General features: G+C 47.8%; 1 protein-coding gene across 1 annotated transcript; it reads left to right on the top strand.

Moving 5' to 3' along the window:
* Nucleotides 1–17032: 17032 nt before the first annotated feature.
* LOC137319848 (probable G-protein coupled receptor 139) lies at nucleotides 17033–19041 on the top strand. The gene is made up of 2 exons (XM_067981763.1): nucleotides 17033–17078; nucleotides 18143–19041. Exons 1-2 carry the CDS (start codon nucleotides 17033–17035, stop codon nucleotides 19039–19041), a joined length of 945 nt encoding a protein of 314 aa, XP_067837864.1.
* The last annotated feature ends 2306 nt before the right edge of the window (nucleotides 19042–21347 follow it).

Raw genomic sequence — 21347 nt, 5'->3', positions numbered from 1 at the left:
TGCTGTGCAAGGATCAGCTCAACACAACACAACGAGAAGTCCTCTGTTTGCACTTCAATAGATTGCTTCTAACTGGGTCGCCAGCTTTTGATTTGTTAAATCAGGGACAAACACGAAAGAACATTCCATAAAAAACGGCGAGGATAAATATTCAACATAATAAAATAATGTTAAATAATAAATGTAATCCTTGCCCCCCAAAACTGCAGTGCATGTTGTTGACCGGAAGTCACCGGTTACGATAATTGGCTTTGGACACAGGGAAGAATCAATTCTCTCTTAATTCTCAATTCGCTTTATTAACATTATTAGATCATGTACATAGCGCTTATACGTCCGGTTAGATATAGGCATGTAGTTTACAGCAGGTTATACAGTTGTATACTCAAACTAGGATTTAAACGCACACAAACAAGGTTTCTCTGACTAACACTCCCTGAGTGGTCACAGAATAGAAATGATATTATATTACCCAGAAAGGAGAGCTGACGCTGGCCAGGCGTTTTTTCTCTCTCTCTTGACGTAGTCTCTACGTCCCTGACATAGGGTCCCTACTTCTGAGATGGTTAGTCTCCGGAGTCTTCCCCACAAACACACTGGCACCAAGCCTGCAATTCTTCAGTTTTAACTTCAAGCCTGTCTTTTCGAATGATGCTGTCTTCTCCGGTTGGCTTAAAGTTCCTCGAGTGGTCAGAATCATCCCCTGATTGGCTCTGTTCCAAGGGCCGAGGTAGCATCACCTCATTACTCCTTTTCTAAATAAGGACTGGTGTCTCATCAGAGCTCCTTTGTCCCTTAGAAGTGGAACTAATTCAAACCGGTTTCAGCCAGCTCAGACCAGTGACTGAACTCCAGGTCACTTCAGTTCAATTCGAATTAAACTCAGTCGTTTTCTGCAGCCCCTGGCCACCATCTCCCCCCTTTTGATCCAAAGATGCTTATCTTAGGATAATTATTCTCCCTTTCTGTGTACCACTCCTGAGGCTGTCATTGTCCCCCAATGGGCATGTTACATCCGCGATATCGTATGGTTATAGAAAAATATAAATGGTTATAGAAAAAAATAAAAAAGAAGCGTATAAAATATACTTCACACAGTGTCCTTATGTTGATAATCGCTTCTTCTGTTTCATTATAGCACTAACACTCAATTGTTGCAAAATTTCATTTTTCCACCTTCTAAGCTGATATACATTGAATATGACAAGTATTAATGCACATAAAATCACAACTACAGCAGCATGTGATAAAATCCTGACCCATGGATGTATTTGAACATTAGATCTCCAATTCCAAAATTTATCCCAGAACCCGGGGTCCCGTAGCAGTTCATCTGCTTTATCAGCATGAGTTTTAATAATTTTAGTGTGTTTAGTCCATTGATGAATTATCTCATTGGCTTCCTCCGCTATTTGCGTCCAATCTGCAGCCAGGTGCGGAATGGGTGGTAGTTCGGTAGGAACATATTTCCACAGATCTTCGTCTATATTGGTACGTTGGACTGTGAGGTTTTCGTTTATTACCATACTCATTATTGGCTTAGGCAGAACTTGTCCACCGACAACCCAAGTCTGAGGTCACGTTGTTAATGGCCACATTGTGTCCTTCCAGAGGGCACTGTTCCCATTCTTTATTATGGTTCATAGCAGCTGTGGCTACGTAATACGTTTGTCCCACAAGGGCGTATTGTAAAAAGGACTGGTTGTTAACCGGCAAAATGGAAAATGAACAATTTTCATAAGTACTGAACCCACAATTAGTAAGTTTCTGTCTCGTTATCTCTTCTGGACAGGCCCAGTGATTCCCTCCTTAGTGACAATTTGACAAATCTACCCCTTTCTCAGCACCGTCCATTACAATAGCATGAGATGGTGGATTGCTCAAAGATATCCAAGTACCCTCATGATACTTGCCCACGTTATGAATTCTTTCTAAAGGGTAAGTCAAATTGCTTCCGTGCCTGTGAATATGAAACACCGCCCCAACGTAATATTTCCCTTTGTCCTCGTGACAGTTACCTAACACCCTATTAGCTAAGGTTAAACTTGTGAGGTAGCAAAGAGGTGTTTCTTCTCCGACCCATTTCTCGAACTGTTCATCCGACACCCAGTCTGGAACCTGGTGTGTATTGAGCTGTAACAAATTAGTACCAATCATTGTCAACACCCAGCTGGTATATATGGCACACGTCTCGGCCTTATGGGCCTCCTCTGAAGTGTTAGCCGTACGGTCAATGATCAAATTTATTGTATCCTGTAAAGGTTTCAGCAATTTTACTGTGTCTAGGGTCACTCGTGATGCATCCTGACCTATTTGGCTGTCTCGTATTTAATCCCGATTCCCCTCTCCAGTCATAACCTGCATTTTCTGCTGGAGGGATTGTATCTGATTTTCCAATTCAGCTATGTCCAACGTGTTGACTGTTGCCACTCCCGATGCATAACCTGCCCCTGCTAGTTCTAATAGCCCTCTCTTTTTCCTGTTTTTTACTGACCTGAACTCGTTCCTGCTTAACTGCCTCCTAAGGAGGTGGATAAATAAATGTTTTGTGGCGTATAAACACCATTCTGGAGCAGTTATTTCAGTCAAATTGAAGACCACCTGCACATGTTAATATCCCGGTACCAAAGTGACAGATTCTCCCGTTTCCTCCAGTACCAGACCTACACCGTCCGTTTTGTACTGAGATTCGCTACATCTATGCTCCGGTGTGGTTTTAATCACTGCAGAGGGTGGTGTGGTAAGCCTCCTCGGGGTCCTGAAAATTATGAAGTGTCCTGGCCCCCGTCAGAAACTCCTGTCTGCAACCCTTAACGCCCTTTGTGCTCTATCCCCTTTCTGTGTTGTGTCTTCCTTTGTACAATTGATGATGATCCAGACAATCTTTCTAAAACGCCGATTATATCCACCCCAATCAATATATCTCTGGTACGAATCAATACCCCAATCAATATTTACATAGGTGTGGTCCCAGTGGGCCATAATTTTACCTCAACCGTCGCTCCCTGATGGTCGCTCCATAAATGGACCCACAAATTGATTAATGATTTTTCGCTCTGGGATTACCGACAATGTCACCTCCAGAACTGTGTTACATGAAAACCGTACTCCCGCTCCCTCCGGTATACCCAAAGTCTTTCCCGCACACGCTAACCCATCCACCCCCGTATAATACAAATTTAAATCCTCTCTTTGCCCGTCGTTGGTTCGGACTGTCTTATTCTGCAGAGCAAATTTGCCCCTGGTCTCGGGATATCCCTCCGTCGCCGACACTGCTTCAGGCACGTTCATTCGTCGTGACGGCTTCGAGGCAGGTTCAACCACAGTTCTCATGATGATCAGTCCGATAGCAACAAAATGCATTATCCCCTTCATTCCAGGCTGGACCTGTAATAAACAAGTGTAATTTTTGTTCTTATTTACAGTTTCTTTCAGGTATTATCATAAGTCCAGTCTCTCCAAATACTGAGCCAGACCGTCCAAATCCTGTTCCCAATTTGTTTCAGATTCTAACCGTCCGTTACTTCGAACCCACTTATTCCCCCTCTTTGTTTTATTTTTCTTTCGTTTTGTTCCTGGATTCGCCTCTGCATGCGAACGCACAGTGTCAAATTCGTTTTCAATCACCTCCTCTTGGACCTGTAACTGGTCCAGTTCGTGATCTCCCTGACCTTCAGAATTCGGAACATCGTTAGCATCGAGCAGCACATGCCAATGATGATTATCTTGTTTTTCTCCTACCAACTTTAGCTGATTAATGTGGTACCAGCCACTCTTATCTGGTGCCGTTAATATCCTGTATACCGATGGGCTAGCTTTGTCTACTATCTCATATGGACCGGCAAACTTTGGACTCAAGAATAAGTTGGGCTGGTGTATTCTAATCATTACTCTTTGTCCGGGGCTCAACTCCATCTGGCTGGCTTTTGTGTCGAAATTTTTATTTTATTTTATTCGTTCATGGGATGTGGGCGTCGCTGGCGCGGCCAGCATTTATTGCCCATCCCGAATTGCACTCGAGAAGGTGGTGGTGAGCCGCCTTCTTGAACCGCTGCATTCCGTGTGGTGACGGTTCTCCCACAGTGCTGTTAGGAAGGGAGTTCCAGGATTTTGACCCAGCGACAATGAAGGAACGGCGATATATTTCCAAGTCGGGATGGTGTGTGACTTGGAGGGGAACGTGCAGGTGGTGTTGTTCCCATGTGCCTGCTGCTCTTGTCCTTCTAGGTGGGAGAGGTCGCGGGTTTGGGAGGTGCTGTCGAAGAAGCCTTGGCGAGTTGTTGCAGTGCATCCTGTGGATGGTAAACACTGCAGCCACAGTGCGCCGGTGGTGAAGGGAGTGAATGTTTAGGGTGGTGGATGGGGTTCCAATCAAGCGGGCTGCATTATCTTGGATGGTGTCGAGCTTCTTGAGTGATGTTGGAGCTGCACTCATCCAGGCAAGTGAACAGAATTCCATCACACTCCTGACTTCTGCCTTGTAGATGGTGGAATGGCTTTGAGGAGTCAGGAGGTGAGTTAATCGCCGCAGAATACCCAGCCTCTGACCTGCTCTTGTAGCCACAGTATTTATATGGCTGGTTCAGTTCAGTTTCTGGTCAATGGCGACGCGCAGGATGTTGATGGTGGGCGATTCGGCGATGGTAATGCCGTTGAATGTCAAGGGGAGGTGTTTGGACTCTCTCTTATTGTAGGTGGTCATTGCCTGGCACTTACCTGGCGCGAATGTTACTTGCCATTTATGAGCCCAAGCCTGGATGTTGTCCAGGCCTTGCTGCATGCGGGCTCGGACTGCTTCATTATTTGAGGTGTTGCGAATGGAACTGAACACTGTGCAGTCATCAGCGAACATCCCCATTTCTGACCTTATGATGGAGGGAAGGTCATTGATGAAGCAGCTGAAGATGGTTGGGCCGAGGACACTGCCCTGAGGAACTCCTCCAGCAATGCCCTGGGGCTGAGATGATTGGCCTCCAACAACCACTACCATCCTCCTTTGTGCTAGGTATGACTCCAGCCACTGGAGAGTTTTCCCCCTGATTCCCATTGACTTCAATTTTACTAGGGCTCCTTTGTGCCACACTCGGTCAAATGTTGCCTTGATGCCAAGGGCAATCACTCTCACCTCACCTCTGGAATTCAGCTCTTTTGTCCATGTTTGGACCAAGGCTGTAATGAGGTCTGGTGCCGAGTGGTCCTGGCGGAACCAAAACTGAGCATCGGTGAGCAGGTTATTGGTGAGTAAGTGCCACTTCATAGCACTGTCGACGAGACCTTTCATCACTTTATTGATGATTGAGAGTGGACTGATGGGACAGTAATTGGCCGGATTGGATTCGTCCTGCTTTTTGTGGACAGGACATACCTGGGCAATTTTCCACATTGTCGGGTAGATGCCAGTGTTGTAGCTGTACTGGAACAGCTTGGCTAGAGGTGCAGCTAGTTCTGGAGCACAAGTCTTCAGCACTCCAGATGGGATGTTGTCGGGGCCCATAGCCTTTGCTGTATCCAGTGCACTCAGACGTTTCTTGATATCACGTGGAGTGAATCGAATTGGCTGAAGACTGGCTTCCGTGATGATGGGGATATCCGGAGGAGGCTGAGATGGATCATCCACTCGGCACTTCTGGCTGAAAATTCTTGCTTTGCTGTTTCTTCTTTCCCTGTCAGTGAGCGCCTACATAATTTGCTTCATTTATTGTTTCGACTGGCTGTTGTACCCATTTTTCTGATATAATGTGGTCTACCTCGGGTTCGGACAAGTCCAAAGCTACCAACCCTTCCATTCCCCTCATGTCCCTTCCTGTCATGAGTCTATAAGGAGTGTATGAAGCCACGGTATTCCTGACTATCATCAGCACATCGGGCAGAACACCACCTGCCAGGTTGTCTTTTGCTGCTGCACCATTTTGTCTCTCATGTTTTTCAATTACCGATTCATTCTTTCCCAATTCCACTCGATTGTGGTCTTTCGGGAATGTCAAATCTCTGTCTAACCCCAATAAGGGTCATAACATCTTGCATTACTTGGGTTGTAAAATGTGTTCTCTGATCCGATTCTATGCTTCGGGGTAAACCCCAACGGGTAAACACCTTTTCTAATAGAATTTTCGCAGTAATTTTAGCTGTGTTTGTTCTGGTCGGAAAAGCTTCCACCCATTCAGTGAAGGTATCCACGATGACTAGAATGTCCTTGTATCCTCCTGGAGTGGGAGGAAGCGGTCTTATTTAGTCTATCTGTAAATTAGTGAAAGGCCCTTCTACTGGTCCAGTATGTCGGAGGGCCCCTTTCTTAACATTTCTATCGGGGTTGTGTTGTGCACAGATCAAACAATTCTTGCCATAGTGTTCCACGTCACCATTCATTCCGGGCCACCAACACACCTCCTTTATCCTATCTCGGGTGCTCTCCGTCCCTTTATGTCCCCATAAGTCATGGAACCAGTGGATTATTTGGTTTCGTCCCCCCTCTGGCACCACAAATTTTCCTTCACATAAAACCACTCCGTCTTGAATATAAACCCCCTTGTGCCTTTTGTATGTGTCTGATTCTGCTCCTTCTCTTAGTTTTATTAATTCTCCGTCTTTCTTTTGCCCCTCCGTTAAATCTATTACTTTGACCTGCTTCTCTTTCTGGCCCCCGATTTCCCCAATCGGTGGCTGCCATTCCTGTCCACTTACAGCACCTCGTTTAGCCAGTTCATCAGCTTTCTCGTTCCCTTCCGGAGATAGTTTTGAATGAGCGTTCACTTTGGTGACCCCATATCCTTTCCCCTGTGCTTCTTCAAAGATGTACCGTAATAGCAGGGCTGACGGAAGGGGCCTTCCATCCACTGAGACAAATCCTCTCGCTTCCCATTGGAGCTAATGTTCTGTGAGGCTATTACAGACATACATGCTATCAGAATATATAACTGATCTGGGCGGAAAATATTCCGGGTGACCAACCACATATGCGACGGCTGCTAGTTCTGCTACCTGTGCACTCATAGTGTTCGGTAATTTCAGAGCCGCACTAAATCTTTCCTGTCCGTGGTCATCCTCCATGTATATCCCACAGCCAGTTCTCCTTTCCCCATCCTGTACCGATGAAGAGCCATCTACAAAAATTTTAAAACAGGTTTCTTCCTTTCCTGTTTCTTTTTTCTTTCAGCTTTCAGGTCCCGTCTTATCCCCTCCCTTTTGTTTTGATACAAATCGGCCCTTGGGGTCATTTGCTATCATCAATTGACACTCATGTTTTTCTCCCTGATAAACTAATTTGTCTGTTAACATTGTGGTGGTTTTTACCCCATTTACGGTTATATTTCTCCCTTGCAGCAACAATGTCCATCGAGCGATTCTATTTTGTCCAACTGAACCATCCTTAATCCTTCCGTCCAACATTAGCTGTACGGGGGTGTGTTCTGTTAATATTGTAAGTGGGTTTCGTCCCACTATATGGGTAAAATGCTGCACTGCCCAAAAGACAGCTGGCAAGTGTCTTTCGCATACCGTATACCCCTGCTCTACTGGTGAGAGCGTACGTGAAGCGTACGCTAACGGTCGTAATTTCCCGTGTGTCTCCTGCAATGGAAGTGCCGAGAGGGTGGTGTCTGTGGTAAGCACCTCCAATGAAAATGATTCAGTTGGATTTGGAGTTTTTAGAGCAGGCGCGGCAGCTAGTGCTTGCTTTCGATCAGTCATGGCCTGGGTGTGTTCTGTTTTCCACTCCCAGGCCACATTCTTGTTTAATAATTCCATCAGCGGGGCCTCCTTTGTGGCGAATCAATCAATATGGTCCCTGCGATATCCCACCAACCCGAAGAAGGACCTTAACCCTTACATCCCGCGGAATTGGGAGTCTACCAACTGTCTCTACCCTTCGCTTGTCAATGTCCCTTTGTCCCGGCTTCAGAATCATTCCCAAGTAAGTAAATTTTTGTTCAATGATCTGCGCGTTTTTAGGGTTAATCTTTAATCCCAAATCATGTAACAACTGCAGTAATTCACTTAGCAGTTGATAATGTTCCTTCTTGGTTTCAGTTTGTAGGAGTAAGTCGTCTACATACTGCACTGGACATTCAGGCCTTGAGAATCCTTTTAACCCTTCCCTCAGCTGTTGGTGAAATATGGATGGGTATTTGTGAAACCCCTGCGGCAGGGCGGTCCATGTATATTGCTGTCCTTGGAAAGTAAACGCAAATTTTTATTGACATTCTTTCTCCAGTGGAATAGACCAAAAACCATTACTTATGTCCAAAACCGTAAACCACTGCGCATCCTCATTTTGTCAAACTACTGTCTCTGGTCTAGTTGCTACAGTAGGGGCTGCTAGCGGGGCGACTTTATTTCATTCTCTGCAGTCTATCGTTAGTCGCCAGCTCCGTCGGGTTTCCTCAGCGGCCAAATAGGGGCATTGTCAGTAGAAGCTATTGGTCTTAATATCCATTGCTGCAACAGACTCTGTATCACCTTCTCTATCTCTTCTTCTGCTTGTTTTGGGAAACCATAATGCTTTTGTGGTTTGTGGTCTGGACCTTGTATACACACACTCCGGGTCATTTTCCCACTGTCATGTTTATGTCGGGCAAATACCATTGAGTTTTGTGCAATAATTTGTTGTACTTCACAATCGTCACTCATTTCTCCTGGTTTTATCCACATTTCCCCGATCGTGTGTGATTTATACTGCCCATGCCCAAAGGCATTTGCCAATTCATACAATTAACGGGGTCAAAGCAGAGTCCCGCTTTGGCCATACAGTCACTCCCTAATATATGTTGTTGTTCTCTGGGTAATTTAATAAGGACCACTGAATGCTCGATCACTATGTCTCCCACACCGACTTCCAACGGTACACTCACATATCCCACTTGTGAATGCCCTGTGAATCCACTTAGAACAATTTTGTTTTGAATTTTCCAATCTACGTCATTGACCTGAGTGGTGTTAACGGTGGTTCGGGATCCCCCTGTGTCCCAAACGAATGTAACAGGGCGGCCTCCGACCCTACCATTCACTAGGGGTCTCCCCGTGTCATCCAACCGCGCGTCACACACCCATAACGGAGAGGCCTGAGACCGTCATTGCAGTTCGGGGTACAACCCGGAACTCGGTGATATTTCGATCGTATCACACTGAGGACTTGGTCTATTCGGCCCTTCCACGTGTAGGCTCTGATTTATTCCTCGACCTGCATTCTCTCGTCTCGGGTTCGGGCAGTCCCTTGCGAAGTGTCCCTCTTGGCCACAGTTATAGTATTTGGACACCTCGCCCTGAGTTCTCCCTGTTCCCGAGAAGTTTCCTCTTCCTCTGCCTCTACCTCTTCCCACTGTCTGATAAGCTGGAGGGGGTTCCCCCTGAGTAGGCCCCCTCCCTTCATTTCTCCAGGGTATCGTCTGATCTTTAACAGGCATTGCTCTGTCCCCGGATGCCTTGGATCGTTTTGGTATTTCCCTTTCCCATACTCTAACCATTTCCCTAATTATCCAGGGTCCCGTATGTGTGTCATCAGTGGGGTCAAACTGATCTAGTGACTTCCTCGACTCCTCAGTGTCATGCGACAATAATGTTCTCAGCCATCGGTTCCTAACCTCCTGCTGTCAATTATCCCTATCTAAGTCTGTACTGTAGACTCCTTGAAACACCGCCCAAATGCGGGCCGAAAATACATTTTCTTTGACAGCATTTCATTAACGCATCCACTGGATCCCCTCTGTTATCGCCCATGACAGATAATACCTGGTCCTTTCAGGCCTCATTTGTGCCTCTACCAAGTTTTTGTTCCTCCGGTAGGGCGGAGTGTATATGTGGGTGTAGGCACATTAGGATTAATTTTCTTTCCTCAGCATCGTCGAAGCCGTGTATCATTCTCTGTTGCCTGACCGCTAGGAACAACTCCCTAGGATCATCCCCGGGCGTGCACGTCCCAATATCTTTCACAATAACCCTCAGTTCTTGCACCCCAAGTGGGGTGGAATATGTCATATCCTGGCCATCTTCCCCCATCTGTGCTCTAGTGGTTACAAGGGGGGCCATTGGGGCAGGCGGTCTTTTCGGCTCTGGAGCATATGCTCGCGGTGGGTCCCCTAGTGGAGGTTCCCTATCACCGCTGCTGTATCTTTCCGCCTCGTCTGCTAAATCATCCCAATCTGCATGCCCTGGACCACTTTCTTCACCTCTTCTGGTTGCGAAAGCACACAATATGCCCCTCTGTGCGGCTAGATGATCTTGGAGCCTCCCTATCAGTTTCTGACACTTTGTGTGATCGCCGGTACTACTCCTCTTCTCCTGAGCTGATCTGTGAATCACATTAATAGCAGTTTTTCAATCACTACATTGTTGTTTACATCTCTCCACCTCAGCTTTAGCTGCTTGGGCTTCTCCCTCTCTCTTACTCTTTTCATCAGTCAATTTTTTGCACTGTATCTGATATTGGTTGATGTGCATCAAATCTGCGCTTCTCTGTCCCTGCAGATCAGTTAACTTCTCACGAAGGCGGGCTATCTCCTCACGGAGTTTTTTATTCTCTTCCCCCTAATCCGTCTCGGATTTTCTGATATTCCTCCCTCTCTCTCCTAGCCTGCTGTCGGCATTCTATCCATTCCTCAAGTAAACATCCGATCGCTACGGACTTCTGTATCTTTTAAAATTTCCTATCTGACATCTTTGTTTGTGCAATTCTCCAAAGGGCCTCCCCAACAGGCGTTCCCTTGTCTCCAATGTGAACCGCATACTCCCCGTATTGCGGCCAATTCCCTGTTACGTATTTTTGGAGGAGTCCCTTCCAGTCAAAACAGTCCAAGTCCCCCGGGCTTGGAGATTTCCCTTTATTCGTCTTCTTTTGTCAGTAGCTATGAATTAAACCAAACTCATGTTCTCTGTGTACTTTGCCAAATTCGGTTCGGCTCGAGTCTCCCGCTGACTCAACGGAGATATTTATACTAAGAGCCCTCCCAGGGACGCCAAATCTGTTGACTGGAGGTCACCGGTTACGGTCACTGAGGAGAAGAGTCAATTCTCTCTTCATTCTCAATTCGCTTTATTAACTTTGTTAGATCATGTACATATAGCTTATACATCTGGTTAGATATAGGCATGCAGTTTACAGCAGGTTATACAGTTTTATACTCAAACTAGGATTTAAACGCACACCCACGACGTTTCTCTGACTAACACATCCCTGAGTGGTCACAGAATAGAAAGGATATTATATTACCCGGAAAGGAGAGCTGACGCTGGCCAGGCGTTCCGCTCTTTCTCTCTTGATGTCTCTACGTCCCTGATTTAGGGTCTCCCACTTTCGCGATGGTTAGTCTCCGGAGTTTCGCACATAATGACACCAAGCCTGCAATTCTTCAGTTTTAACTCCAAGCCTGTCTTTTCGAATGATGCTGTCTTTCTCCCGTTGGCACAAAGTTCCTCGAGTGGTCGGTGTCGTCCCCTGATTGGCTCTGTTCCAAGGGGTTAGGTAGCAACATCTCATTACTCCTTTTCTAAATAAGGACTGGTGTCTCAGCACAGTCCCTTTGTCTCTTAGAAGCGGAACTAATTCAAATCGGTTCCGGCCAGCTCAGACCAGTGACTGAACTCCAGGTCACTTCAGTTCAAAAGTTAGTCTCTTTGCCTGAGTGTTAGCAATTCGAAATAAACTCAGTAGTTTTCTGCAGCCCCTGGCCAACACCCCATCACCCACATGCCAACAAATTCTTTCAAGCAGTACTCAACTCTTCCAATGTTCCTCTCACCCTCACACACTACCACTGCTGCAAGCCGCACACCAACTCACAGGTCAGACACACTTGCCAGCTATTCAACCATAACAGCCACATTATCCAAACATTTTGCAGGACACTCACTGACACACTTCCCTCTATCTTGCAGGAGAATAAAAATATTTTTTTTATTTTTCAAATAATAATCGTTGGACTATAACTTGGTGTTGTAAAATTGTTTACAATTGCAGGAGAAGGTGGCGCATTTCGGAAGGCAGCAAGAAAGAACCGAATGAGGACAAGGCCGACACGTCCTTCCGCCCATGGAGGAGCCAGCGCTGGCCATCATTGGATGTGCCGTTGCTGCGGCCATGGCCAATGGCGGTGCTGGAGGTCTGCATTGGCGCTCAGACTGCTGATTTGGAAACCCAGACTGCAGCGTTCCAGGCTCAGACTGCTGTTATCGCTGCTTTGGGAACCACCGTGGAACGGGACTTCCAGAGCGTTGCAGCACTCCAGCGATCTGTTCTCCCACGAGGAGTCCTGAGGCGCTTCTCCGAGAGAGTGGCAATGGTGCCATGGCAGTCGAACTTGTGTCCATTCTTCTGGCGACAACATTCTTCTTCCCACCCCTGCCACTCTGCCAGTGCCCTTGCCGTTGCCTGTCAGCCAACCAGGCCAGACTGCTGCAGCCCATGCCGAGATGGTGCAGTCTGAAGCCGGGCTCTCTCACCCAGGAATGCTGGAGGTCGACCTCCACGTCCATCTGCACTCTCCTCCATTGAAAGTCAGCAGTCTTCCACCACCCATGCTCCAGTCACTGGGGATGCACCTTGTAGGAGCACTAGGATAGGTAAAGGCACACGAGTGACAGGCACTGAAATAATGTACAAGGATAAATAGGGTAATGGTGTTCACAGGATTTCATGTGTTGGTTTATAAATTTGTATTTGAAGTCGCAGTTTATTTGATTCATTCACCGGATGTGGGCGACGCTGGGACGGCCAGCATTTATTGCCCATCCCTCATTGCCCTTGAGAAGGTGGTAGCGACCTGCCTTCTTCATCCGCTGCAGTCCGTGTGGTGAAGGTTCTCCCAAAGTGCTGTTCGATAGGGAGTTCCAGGATTTTGTCCCAGCGACGATGAAGGAACGGCGATATATTTCCAAGTCGGGATGATGTGTGATTTGGAGGGGAACGTGCAGGTGGTGTTGTTCCCATGCGCCTGCTGCCCTTGCCCTTCTGGGTCGTCGAGGTCACGGGTTTGGGAGTTGCTGTCGAAGAAGCCTTGGCGAGTTGCTGCAGTGCCTCCTGTGGATGGTACACACTGCAGCCACAGTGCGCCGGTGGTAAAGGGAGAGAATGTTTAGGGTGATGGATGGGCTACCATTCAAGCAGGCAGCTTTGTCCTGGATGGTGTCGAGCTTCGTGAGTGATGTCGGAGCTGCACTCATCCACGTAGGTGGAGAGTATTCCATCACACTCCTGACTTGTGCCTTGTAGATGGTGGAAAGACTCTGGGGAGTCAGGAGGTTAGTCACTCGCCGCAGAGTACCCAGCCTCTGACCTGCCCTTGTAGCCACAGTATTTATGTGGCTCGTCCAGTTAAGTTTTTGGTCAATGGTGACCCCAGGATGTTGATGGTGGTGTATACGGCGATGACAATGCCGTTGACTGTCAAGGGGAGGTGGTTAGACTCTCTCTTGCTGGAAATGTTGATTGCCTGGCACTTGCCTGGCGCGAATGTTACTTGCCACTTATCAGCCCAAGCCTGAAGGTAGTTGATGGTGGTTTTTATTTATGCGCTGAGAGAGGAAACGATGTGTAATCATTTGAAGGACGATTGGGAGAGGACAGCTGAGGAGTGTAGGACTTTTCTGGTGGCTTGCGAGGTGTTGTTGAGGTTACTGATATCGCTCATTAATACGGTGAGCACGCAGAAACCTGGCAGACAGGGCCTGTGCACCTTATTGCCTCCTTGCCTCTTCCTCCTCTTCCTCCTCTGTCCGCTGCTCAGCTTCTCGCCGGATCGGCAGTGGCCAGGTCTGTTCCCTTATAAGGGCGAGGTTGTGCAGCATGCAACGACGAATCTTGACACCCACTCAGCCGAGTGCTCCACCAGAATGGAACAGGGAGCGGAAGCGTTGCTTTCGGACACCTGCGGTGTGTTCGATGACGTTTTGTGTGGCTGCATGGCTCCCTCAACAGGCCTGCTCTGCCTGTGTGCGTGATCTCCTGACCGGAGTCATGAGCAACCTCATGAGGAGATAGATCTGGTCGCCCAATACCCAGCCTTTAACCTGCCATGCTTTTTGGGTTGCGGTGTAATGAAGGCGTCATGATTGCTCCCAGGGTAGCGGGCATTGACCTGTATGATCCGTTCCATGTGGTCGCACACCAGGTGTATATTGAAGGAGTGGAACCCCTTTCTGTTCATGAAGATGGCCGAGTTGATATTTGGAGTTCAAATGGCTATGTGCTTGCAGTCAATGGCACCACGGGGAAGCAATGCGAGCAAAGCCTCGCTCTCGCTCATTCTGCAACTCGCTGTCAAGAGGGAATGTGATGAAACTTTTACACAGCTCGTACAGTGCCTCAGTGACCTCCCTTTTGCAGCAGAGCACTGCAAACTGTGAGTTGTTGATCACATCGCCAGCAGAGGCCTGAAAGGATCCAGAGCCGTAAAAGTTCAGCGCCATGGTTACCTTGACAACCACAGGCAATGCTGACCTTGCCCTGCTCTGAGGCTTCAATTGTGGCTGCAGCAGTTGACAAATCTGACTGTCACGAACTCGTTCGTGAACTGCAGCCATGGATGCACTGATCTCCGCTTATATTGAGGTAAGAGTGTTGTTCCCTGAAGGCCCTCACGGGATAAGGCCTCCTGCTCAGTGCCCTACACCTCCTCCTCCTCCTCACTCTCCTCGCAGTTTCATCTGCTCTGTGTGACCTCTCTTTATTTTTATTCGTTCACGGAATGTGGGCGTCGCTGGTGAGGTCAGCATTTATTGCCCATCCCGAATTGCCCTCGAGAAGGTGGTGGTGAGCCGCCTTCTTGAACCGCTGCAGTCCGTGTGGTGACGGTTCTCCCACAGTGCTGTTAGGAAGGGAGTTCCAGGATTTTGACCCAGCGACAATGAAGGAACGGCGATATATTTCCAAGTCGGGATGGTGTGTGCCTTGGAGGGGAACGTGCAGGTGGTGTTGTTCCCATGTGCCTCCTGCTCTTGTCCTTCTAGGTGGTAGAGGTCGCGGGTTTGGGAGGTGCTGTCGAAGAAGCCTTGGCGAGTTACTGCAGTGCATCCTGTGGATGGTACACACTGCAGCCATAGTGCGCCGGTGGTGAAGGGAGTGAATGTTTAGGGTGGTGGATGGGGTGCCAATCAAGCGGGCTGCTTTATCTTGGATGGTGTCGAGCTCCTTGACTGTTGTTGGAGCTGCACTCATCCAGGCAAGTGGAGAGTATACCATCACACTCCTGACTTGTGCCTTGCAGACGGTGGAAAGGCTTTGCGGAGTCAGGAGGTGAGTCACTCGCCGCAGAATACCCAGCCTCTGACCTGCTCTCGTAGCCACAGTATTTATATGGCTGGTCCAGTTAAGTTTCTGGTCAATGGTGACCCCCAGGAAGTTGATGGTGGGGGATTCGGCGATGGTAATGCCGTTGAATGTCAAGGGGCGGTGGTTAGGCTCTCTCTTGTTGGAGATGGTCATTGCCTGGCACTTATCTGGCGCGAATGTTACTTGCCACTTATGAGCCCAAGCCTGGATGTTGTCCAGGTCTTGCTGCATGCGGGCTCGGACTGCTTCATTATTTGAGGGGTTGCGAATGGAACTGAACACTGTGCAGTCATCAGCGAACATCCCCATTTCTGACCTTATGATGGAGGGAAGGTCATTGATGAAGCAGCTGAAGATGGTTCGGCCTCGGATACTGCCCTGAGGAACTCCTGCAGCAATGTCCTGGCGCTGAGATCATTGGCCTCCAACAACCACTACCTTCCTCCGTGGTGCTAGGTATAACTCCAGCCACTGGAGAGTTTTCACCCTGATTCCCATTGACTTCAATTTTACGAGGGCTCCTTGGTGCCACACTCGGTCAAATGCTGCCTTGATGTGAAGGGCAGTCACTCTCACCTCACCTCTGGAATTCAGCTCTTTTGTCCATGTTGACCAAGGCTGTAATGAGGCCTGGCGCCGAGTGGTCCTGGCAGAACCAAAACTGAGCATCGGTGAGCAGGTTATTGGTGAGTAAGTGCCACTTGATAGCACTGTCGACGACACCTTCCATCACTTTGCTGATGATTGAGAGTAGACTGATGTGGCGGTAATTGGTCGGATTGGATTTGTCCTGCTTTTTGTGGACAGGACACACCTGGGCAATTTTCCGCATTGTCGGGAAGATGCCAGTGTTGTAGCTGTACTGGAACAGCTTGGCTGGACGCGCAGCTAGTTCTGGAGCACAAGACTTCAGCACGAGAGCTGGGATGTTGTCGGGGCCCATACCCTTTGCTGTATCCAGTGCACTCAGCCGTTTCTTGATATCACGTGGAGTGAATCGAATTGGCCGAAGACTGGCATCCGTGATGGTGGGGATATCGGGGTGATCCAAGTCGTCTTCTCTGCCCAGCGGGAGCCCCAGCAGGCCACCCATTGCTGCCAGGAATTTTGTTCAGTGCACTGTTGTAAATGACACCAACAATATATGACCTGCCAAACCGCCCTTTATACTCTGTAGCAACTCTATCCAAGTATAGGAAGCTTCAATAAACAAGTTCAATTGTACCAGCAGCCTGAATCCATAATCCAGCTTCAATGCTGACAGATCGCGGGTCTCATAGTTTCTGTTGTTCCAAACATTTATTAAAATAGTATACTGGGCTTTGGGCTTTCCATCTGTGTAATATTTGATTAGATATCTGTTTTGATGTCATTTTCGTTGAGTTTAAAGTTGTTAACTGAATCTGTTTGTTCAGTGATTGGAATTAATGTCAGTCTCCATGGGCCGTAATTGTCTCACTGGAATGTTTTCCTGTGCTATAAATAAGCGAGTACTTTCAATGTGTTATCCCATCGAGTCAGTGGGAGCATCACCTCCGTCACTAACAGGGATCATTGGCTCTCAGAGTGGGAGAGAATAGATCGGAACCTGGGAACAATAGATTGGAATGTTCAACAATGGGTCAAAATCATAGAATAATAGATTGGAATGTTACAGCAATGGGTCGGAATCTTAGAACAATAGATTGGGACAGTCCATTCTGGATATTTCAATATCTGTATGTATATTATGGTTCAATGTCATTGGAGGGGCAAACATATTTTATGCTTTGGAGTATGCAACTAATTTACTATCCGCTCCTCGCTGCTGTCAGTGTTCCTGGTAATATCTATATCCAACTGTTAATTCTATAAAATGTGTTCCATTGTGTTACTGTTCTTATTATTTACTATCCGCTCCTCGCTGCTGTCGGTGTTCCTGGAAAGTCTCTATCTCCAACTATTAATTCTATAAACCGTGTTCCACTGTATTACTGTTCTTGTCATTCCTTTTGTCAGACTCTCCGCTGTTCGAGTTTCCGTTAAGCCTCTATATCCACCGTAAAAATTAAAAGGTTAACGTGGGATGGGAAATATAGCGATGGGGAAACATGGATGCGAAATATATTTACGGGGGTTTTCTCGGTGTGAGGGTGAATTTAGAATGGGTCCCTGGGAGTGAGTTTGTACATTCAGGGAGCACTAGCATGAGCCTGTTTTTACGGGGCCGTGGGGTGTGTCAGTATTTACAGGGTGGTCCAGAGATGTTACTAATAATGCAGGGAGTCCAGGGACTATAGTAACATTTAGAGGGGATCCAGAGACAGTAGTGATATTTGCAGTGGATCCGGAGGTGGTTTTAATATTTACAGTGGGATACAGGGAGGCAACTAATATTTTCAGGGGAACCAGAGATGGTACTAAGTTTTAAAGGGGGACCCAGAGACAGTACTAATATTTACATGGGAATCCAGAGACTGAACTAATATTTACAGGGGATCCAGAGACTGTATTAATATTTACAGGGGATCCGCAGGTGGTACCAATATTTACAGGAGGATACAGGGAGGCAACTATTATTTATAGGAGAACCAGAGATTTTACTAATATATACAGGGGATCCAGAGACTGTAGTAATATTTACAGGGTATCCAGAGATTGTATCAATAATTAAAGAGGAACCAGAGACTGTACTAATATTTACAGGGGATCCAGAGACTGTACTAATATTTACATAGGATCCAGAGACGGTACTAATATTTACGGATGATCCAGAGGCTGTACTAATAATTACAGGGGATCCAGCGATTGCGCCATTATATATAGGTGGTTCCAAGAACTTTATTATTGTTTACAGTGAGTCCCAACTTGATCTAAAATTTCCATCTTTATTTCGCTTCAATTCAGTGAATTTATTGACAATTGCGATCCTGTCTCGTGGAAAGTGCGGTCTCTCCAAATGTGTCACTCGCTATCTGGTGTCAATGGCAGCGGCGGATCTACTGGTCGTTATCACTGATCTGATATTGAGACAGATTCCCATTGTTTATCGTTCACTGTTCGTTTTTCTACGCCACTTTCCCGTGTGTAATATCCACGCCGTCCTGCTTTATGCAGTCACGGACTGTTCTGTCTGGTTCACCGTAACTTTCACCTTTGATCGATTTGTGGCCATTTGTTGCCAGAAGCTGAAAAAGAAATATTGCACCGAGAAAACGGCGGCTGTCGTTCTGGGAACAGTGAGTGTGCTGAGCTGTTTAAAGAATATTTTCTGGTACTTTATGTTCGAAGATCCATATTTGCTTTCCAATACCCATTGGTTTTGTTTTGGAGTGACGGGTGTTTCAATATCACCAGTATGGGCAGGAATCGAACTCCTTCATTATATCCTCACCCCTTGTGTCCCATTTATTCTGATTCTGTTCCTTAATGCTTCAACAGTCAGACACATTTTCGTGGCCAGCAGAGCCCGCAGGAGACTCCGGAGTCACAGCAATGGGGAGAGTCCCAGAGACCCAGAGATGGAGAGTCGCAGGAAATCAATGATTTTACTGTTTGTTATCTCAGGAAACTTTATCGTGTTATGGGTGGTGTTTATGTTGGATTCTATTAATCGACGATTGTTGCATATGGCGCTAACGTCTGTAATTCTACCTCCACTTGTACAAGAACTGGGATTTATGCTCCAGCTCCTGAGTTGCTGCACAAACACCTGTATTTATGCCGTGACCCAGGCGAAATTCAGAGAGCAGTTGAAGAACCTGGTGAAATACCCCTTTACTGTAATTGTTAAATTCATTAAATAGTGCGAAGATCTGAAGACTGCGGAGTGAGATCTGTGTCATTCCGACAGGCTGCGGTGCTGCAAACACTGGGTGTTTATGGAATCGCTGAAACGTTTAAAACCTGAGGCTATTGATAGACTCATTTTACAGAGTTTGTCAATGTGAGTATCACATGCAAGGACAGGTTGTAAATTAAAATGTGGTCACTATTTGCAACAAACGTTTCATCACATGGGCACAATTAAAAGGTAATTAAGTAAACAGCAGTAGAAACTATCGGTGACCAGTGTGTAAATGGGGCGGAAGGTAGAGGAGATCCCAGGACTGTCGGTGTCGGTGATCAGTGTGTGAATGGGGTGGAAGGTGGAGGAGATCCCAGGACTGTCGGTGTCGGTGATCAGTGTGTGAATGGGGTGGAAGGTGGAGGAGATCCCAGGACTGTCGGTGACGGTGATCAGTGTGTTAATGGGGCGGAAGGTGGAGGAGATCCCAGGACTGTAGGTGTCGGTGATCAGTGTGTGAATGGGGCGGAAGGTGGAGGAGATCCCAGGAATGTAGGTGTCGGTGATCAGTGTGTGAATGGGGCGGAAGGTGTAGGAGATCCCAGGAATGTAGGTGTCGGTGATCAGTGTGTGAATGGGGCGGGAGGTGGAGGAGATCCCAGGACTGTAGGTGTCGGTGATCAGTGTGTGAATGGGGCGGAAGGTGGAGGAGATCCCAGGAATGTAGGTGTCGGTGATCAGTGTGTTAATGGGGCGGGAGGTGGAGGAGATCCCAGGACTGTAGGTGTCGGTGATCAGTGTGTTAATGGGGCGGGAGGTGGAGGAGATCCCAGGATTGCAGGTGTCGGTGATCAGTGTGTTACGAGGGCGATGGTAGATGCATTCCAAGGATCTAGGTGTCAGTCATCAGTGTGTTAATTGGGAGGGGAGTAGAGGAGATCCCAGGACTGGAGGTGTCGTTGATCAGTTCTTAATGCCGTGCGAGTTAGAGGAGACCCCGGGACTGTAGTTTTCGGTGATCAGTATGTTAATTGGGCGGAAGGCAGAGGAGATCCCGGGACTGTAGTTGTCGGTGATCATTTGCTTAATGGGGCGGGAGGCAGAGGAGATCGCAGGACTGTAGGTGTCGGTGATCCGTGTGTAATTGGGGCGGGATGTAGATGAGAACCCGGGACTCTAGGTCCCCGTGACCTGTTTGTTAATGGGGCGGGAGGTAGAGGAGATCCGGGACTGTATGTGACGGTGATCAGTGTATTAATGGGGCGGGACGTAGAGGAGATCCCGGGACTGTATGTGACGGTGATCAGTGTGTTAATGGAGCTGGAGGTAGAGGAGATCCCGGGACTGTATGTGACGGTGATCAGTGTGTTAATGGAGCTGGAGGTAGAGGAGATCCCGGGACTGTATGTGACGGTGATCAGTGTGTTAATGGGGCTGGAGGTAGAGGAGATCCCAGAAATGTAGGTGTCGGTGATCAGTGTGTTAATGGGGCGGGACGTAGAGGAGATCCCGGGACTGTATGTGACGGTGATCAGCGTGTTAATGGGGCTGGAGGTAGAGGAGATCCCAGAAATGTTGGTGTCGGTGATCAGTGTGTTAATGGGGCGGGAGGTAGAGGAGATCCGAGGACTGTAATTTCCGGTGATCAGTTTGTTAATGGGGCGGGAGGTAGAGGAGATCCCAGAAATGTTGGTGTCGGTGATCAGTGTGTTAATGGGGCGGGAGGTAGAGGAGATCCGAGGACTGTAATTTCCGGTGATCAGTTTGTTAATGGGGCGGGCGGTAGAGGAGATCCCAGGACTGTAGGTGTCGGTGATCAGTGTGTTAATGGGGCGGGTGGTGGAGGAGATCCGAGGACTGTAGGTGTCGGTGATCAGTGTGTTAATGGGGCGGCAGGTGGAGGAGATCCCAGGACTGTAGGTGTCGGTGATCAGTGTGTTAATTGGACGGGCGGTAGAGGAGATCCTGGGACTCTACGTCAGGCGATCAGTGAGTTAATGGGGCGGGATATAGAGCAGATCCCTGTTCTGTAAATGACGTTGCTCGCTGTATTAATGGGTCGCGATGTTGAGGAGATCCCGGGAATGGAGGTGTCGGTGATCATTGTGTTAAAGATGCGGTAGGGAGAGGAGATCCCAGGACCGCAGGTGTCGCTGGTCAGTGTGTTAATGCGACGAGAGGTCGAGGTGATCCCACGACTTAGGTGTCGGTGATCAGTGTGTTAATGTGGAGGGAGGTAGAAGAGATCCCGTAATGTAAGTGTCGGTGATCAGTGTGTTATTTGAGCTGGAGGTGGAGGAGATCACCCAACTGTAGGTGTCGGTG

Source organism: Heptranchias perlo, unplaced genomic scaffold, assembly GCF_035084215.1.
Source record: "Heptranchias perlo isolate sHepPer1 unplaced genomic scaffold, sHepPer1.hap1 HAP1_SCAFFOLD_90, whole genome shotgun sequence".
NCBI classification, from domain to species: Eukaryota; Metazoa; Chordata; class Chondrichthyes; order Hexanchiformes; family Hexanchidae; genus Heptranchias; species Heptranchias perlo.
Note: the sequence above shows the minus strand (reverse complement) of the source record. Positions and strands in the feature narration are given on the sequence as shown.

What these genes read in the sequence shown, in the direction of transcription:
- LOC137319848 (XM_067981763.1), top strand. Translation starts at nt 17,033, where the DNA reads ATGCAACTAATTTACTATCCGCTCCTCGCTGCTGTCAGTGTTCCTG. An exon ending in CGCTGCTGTCAGTGTTCCTG is followed by an intron (nt 17,079 to 18,142) that starts GTAATATCTATA and finishes GCTTCAATTCAG; the next exon opens with TGAATTTATTGACAATTGCG.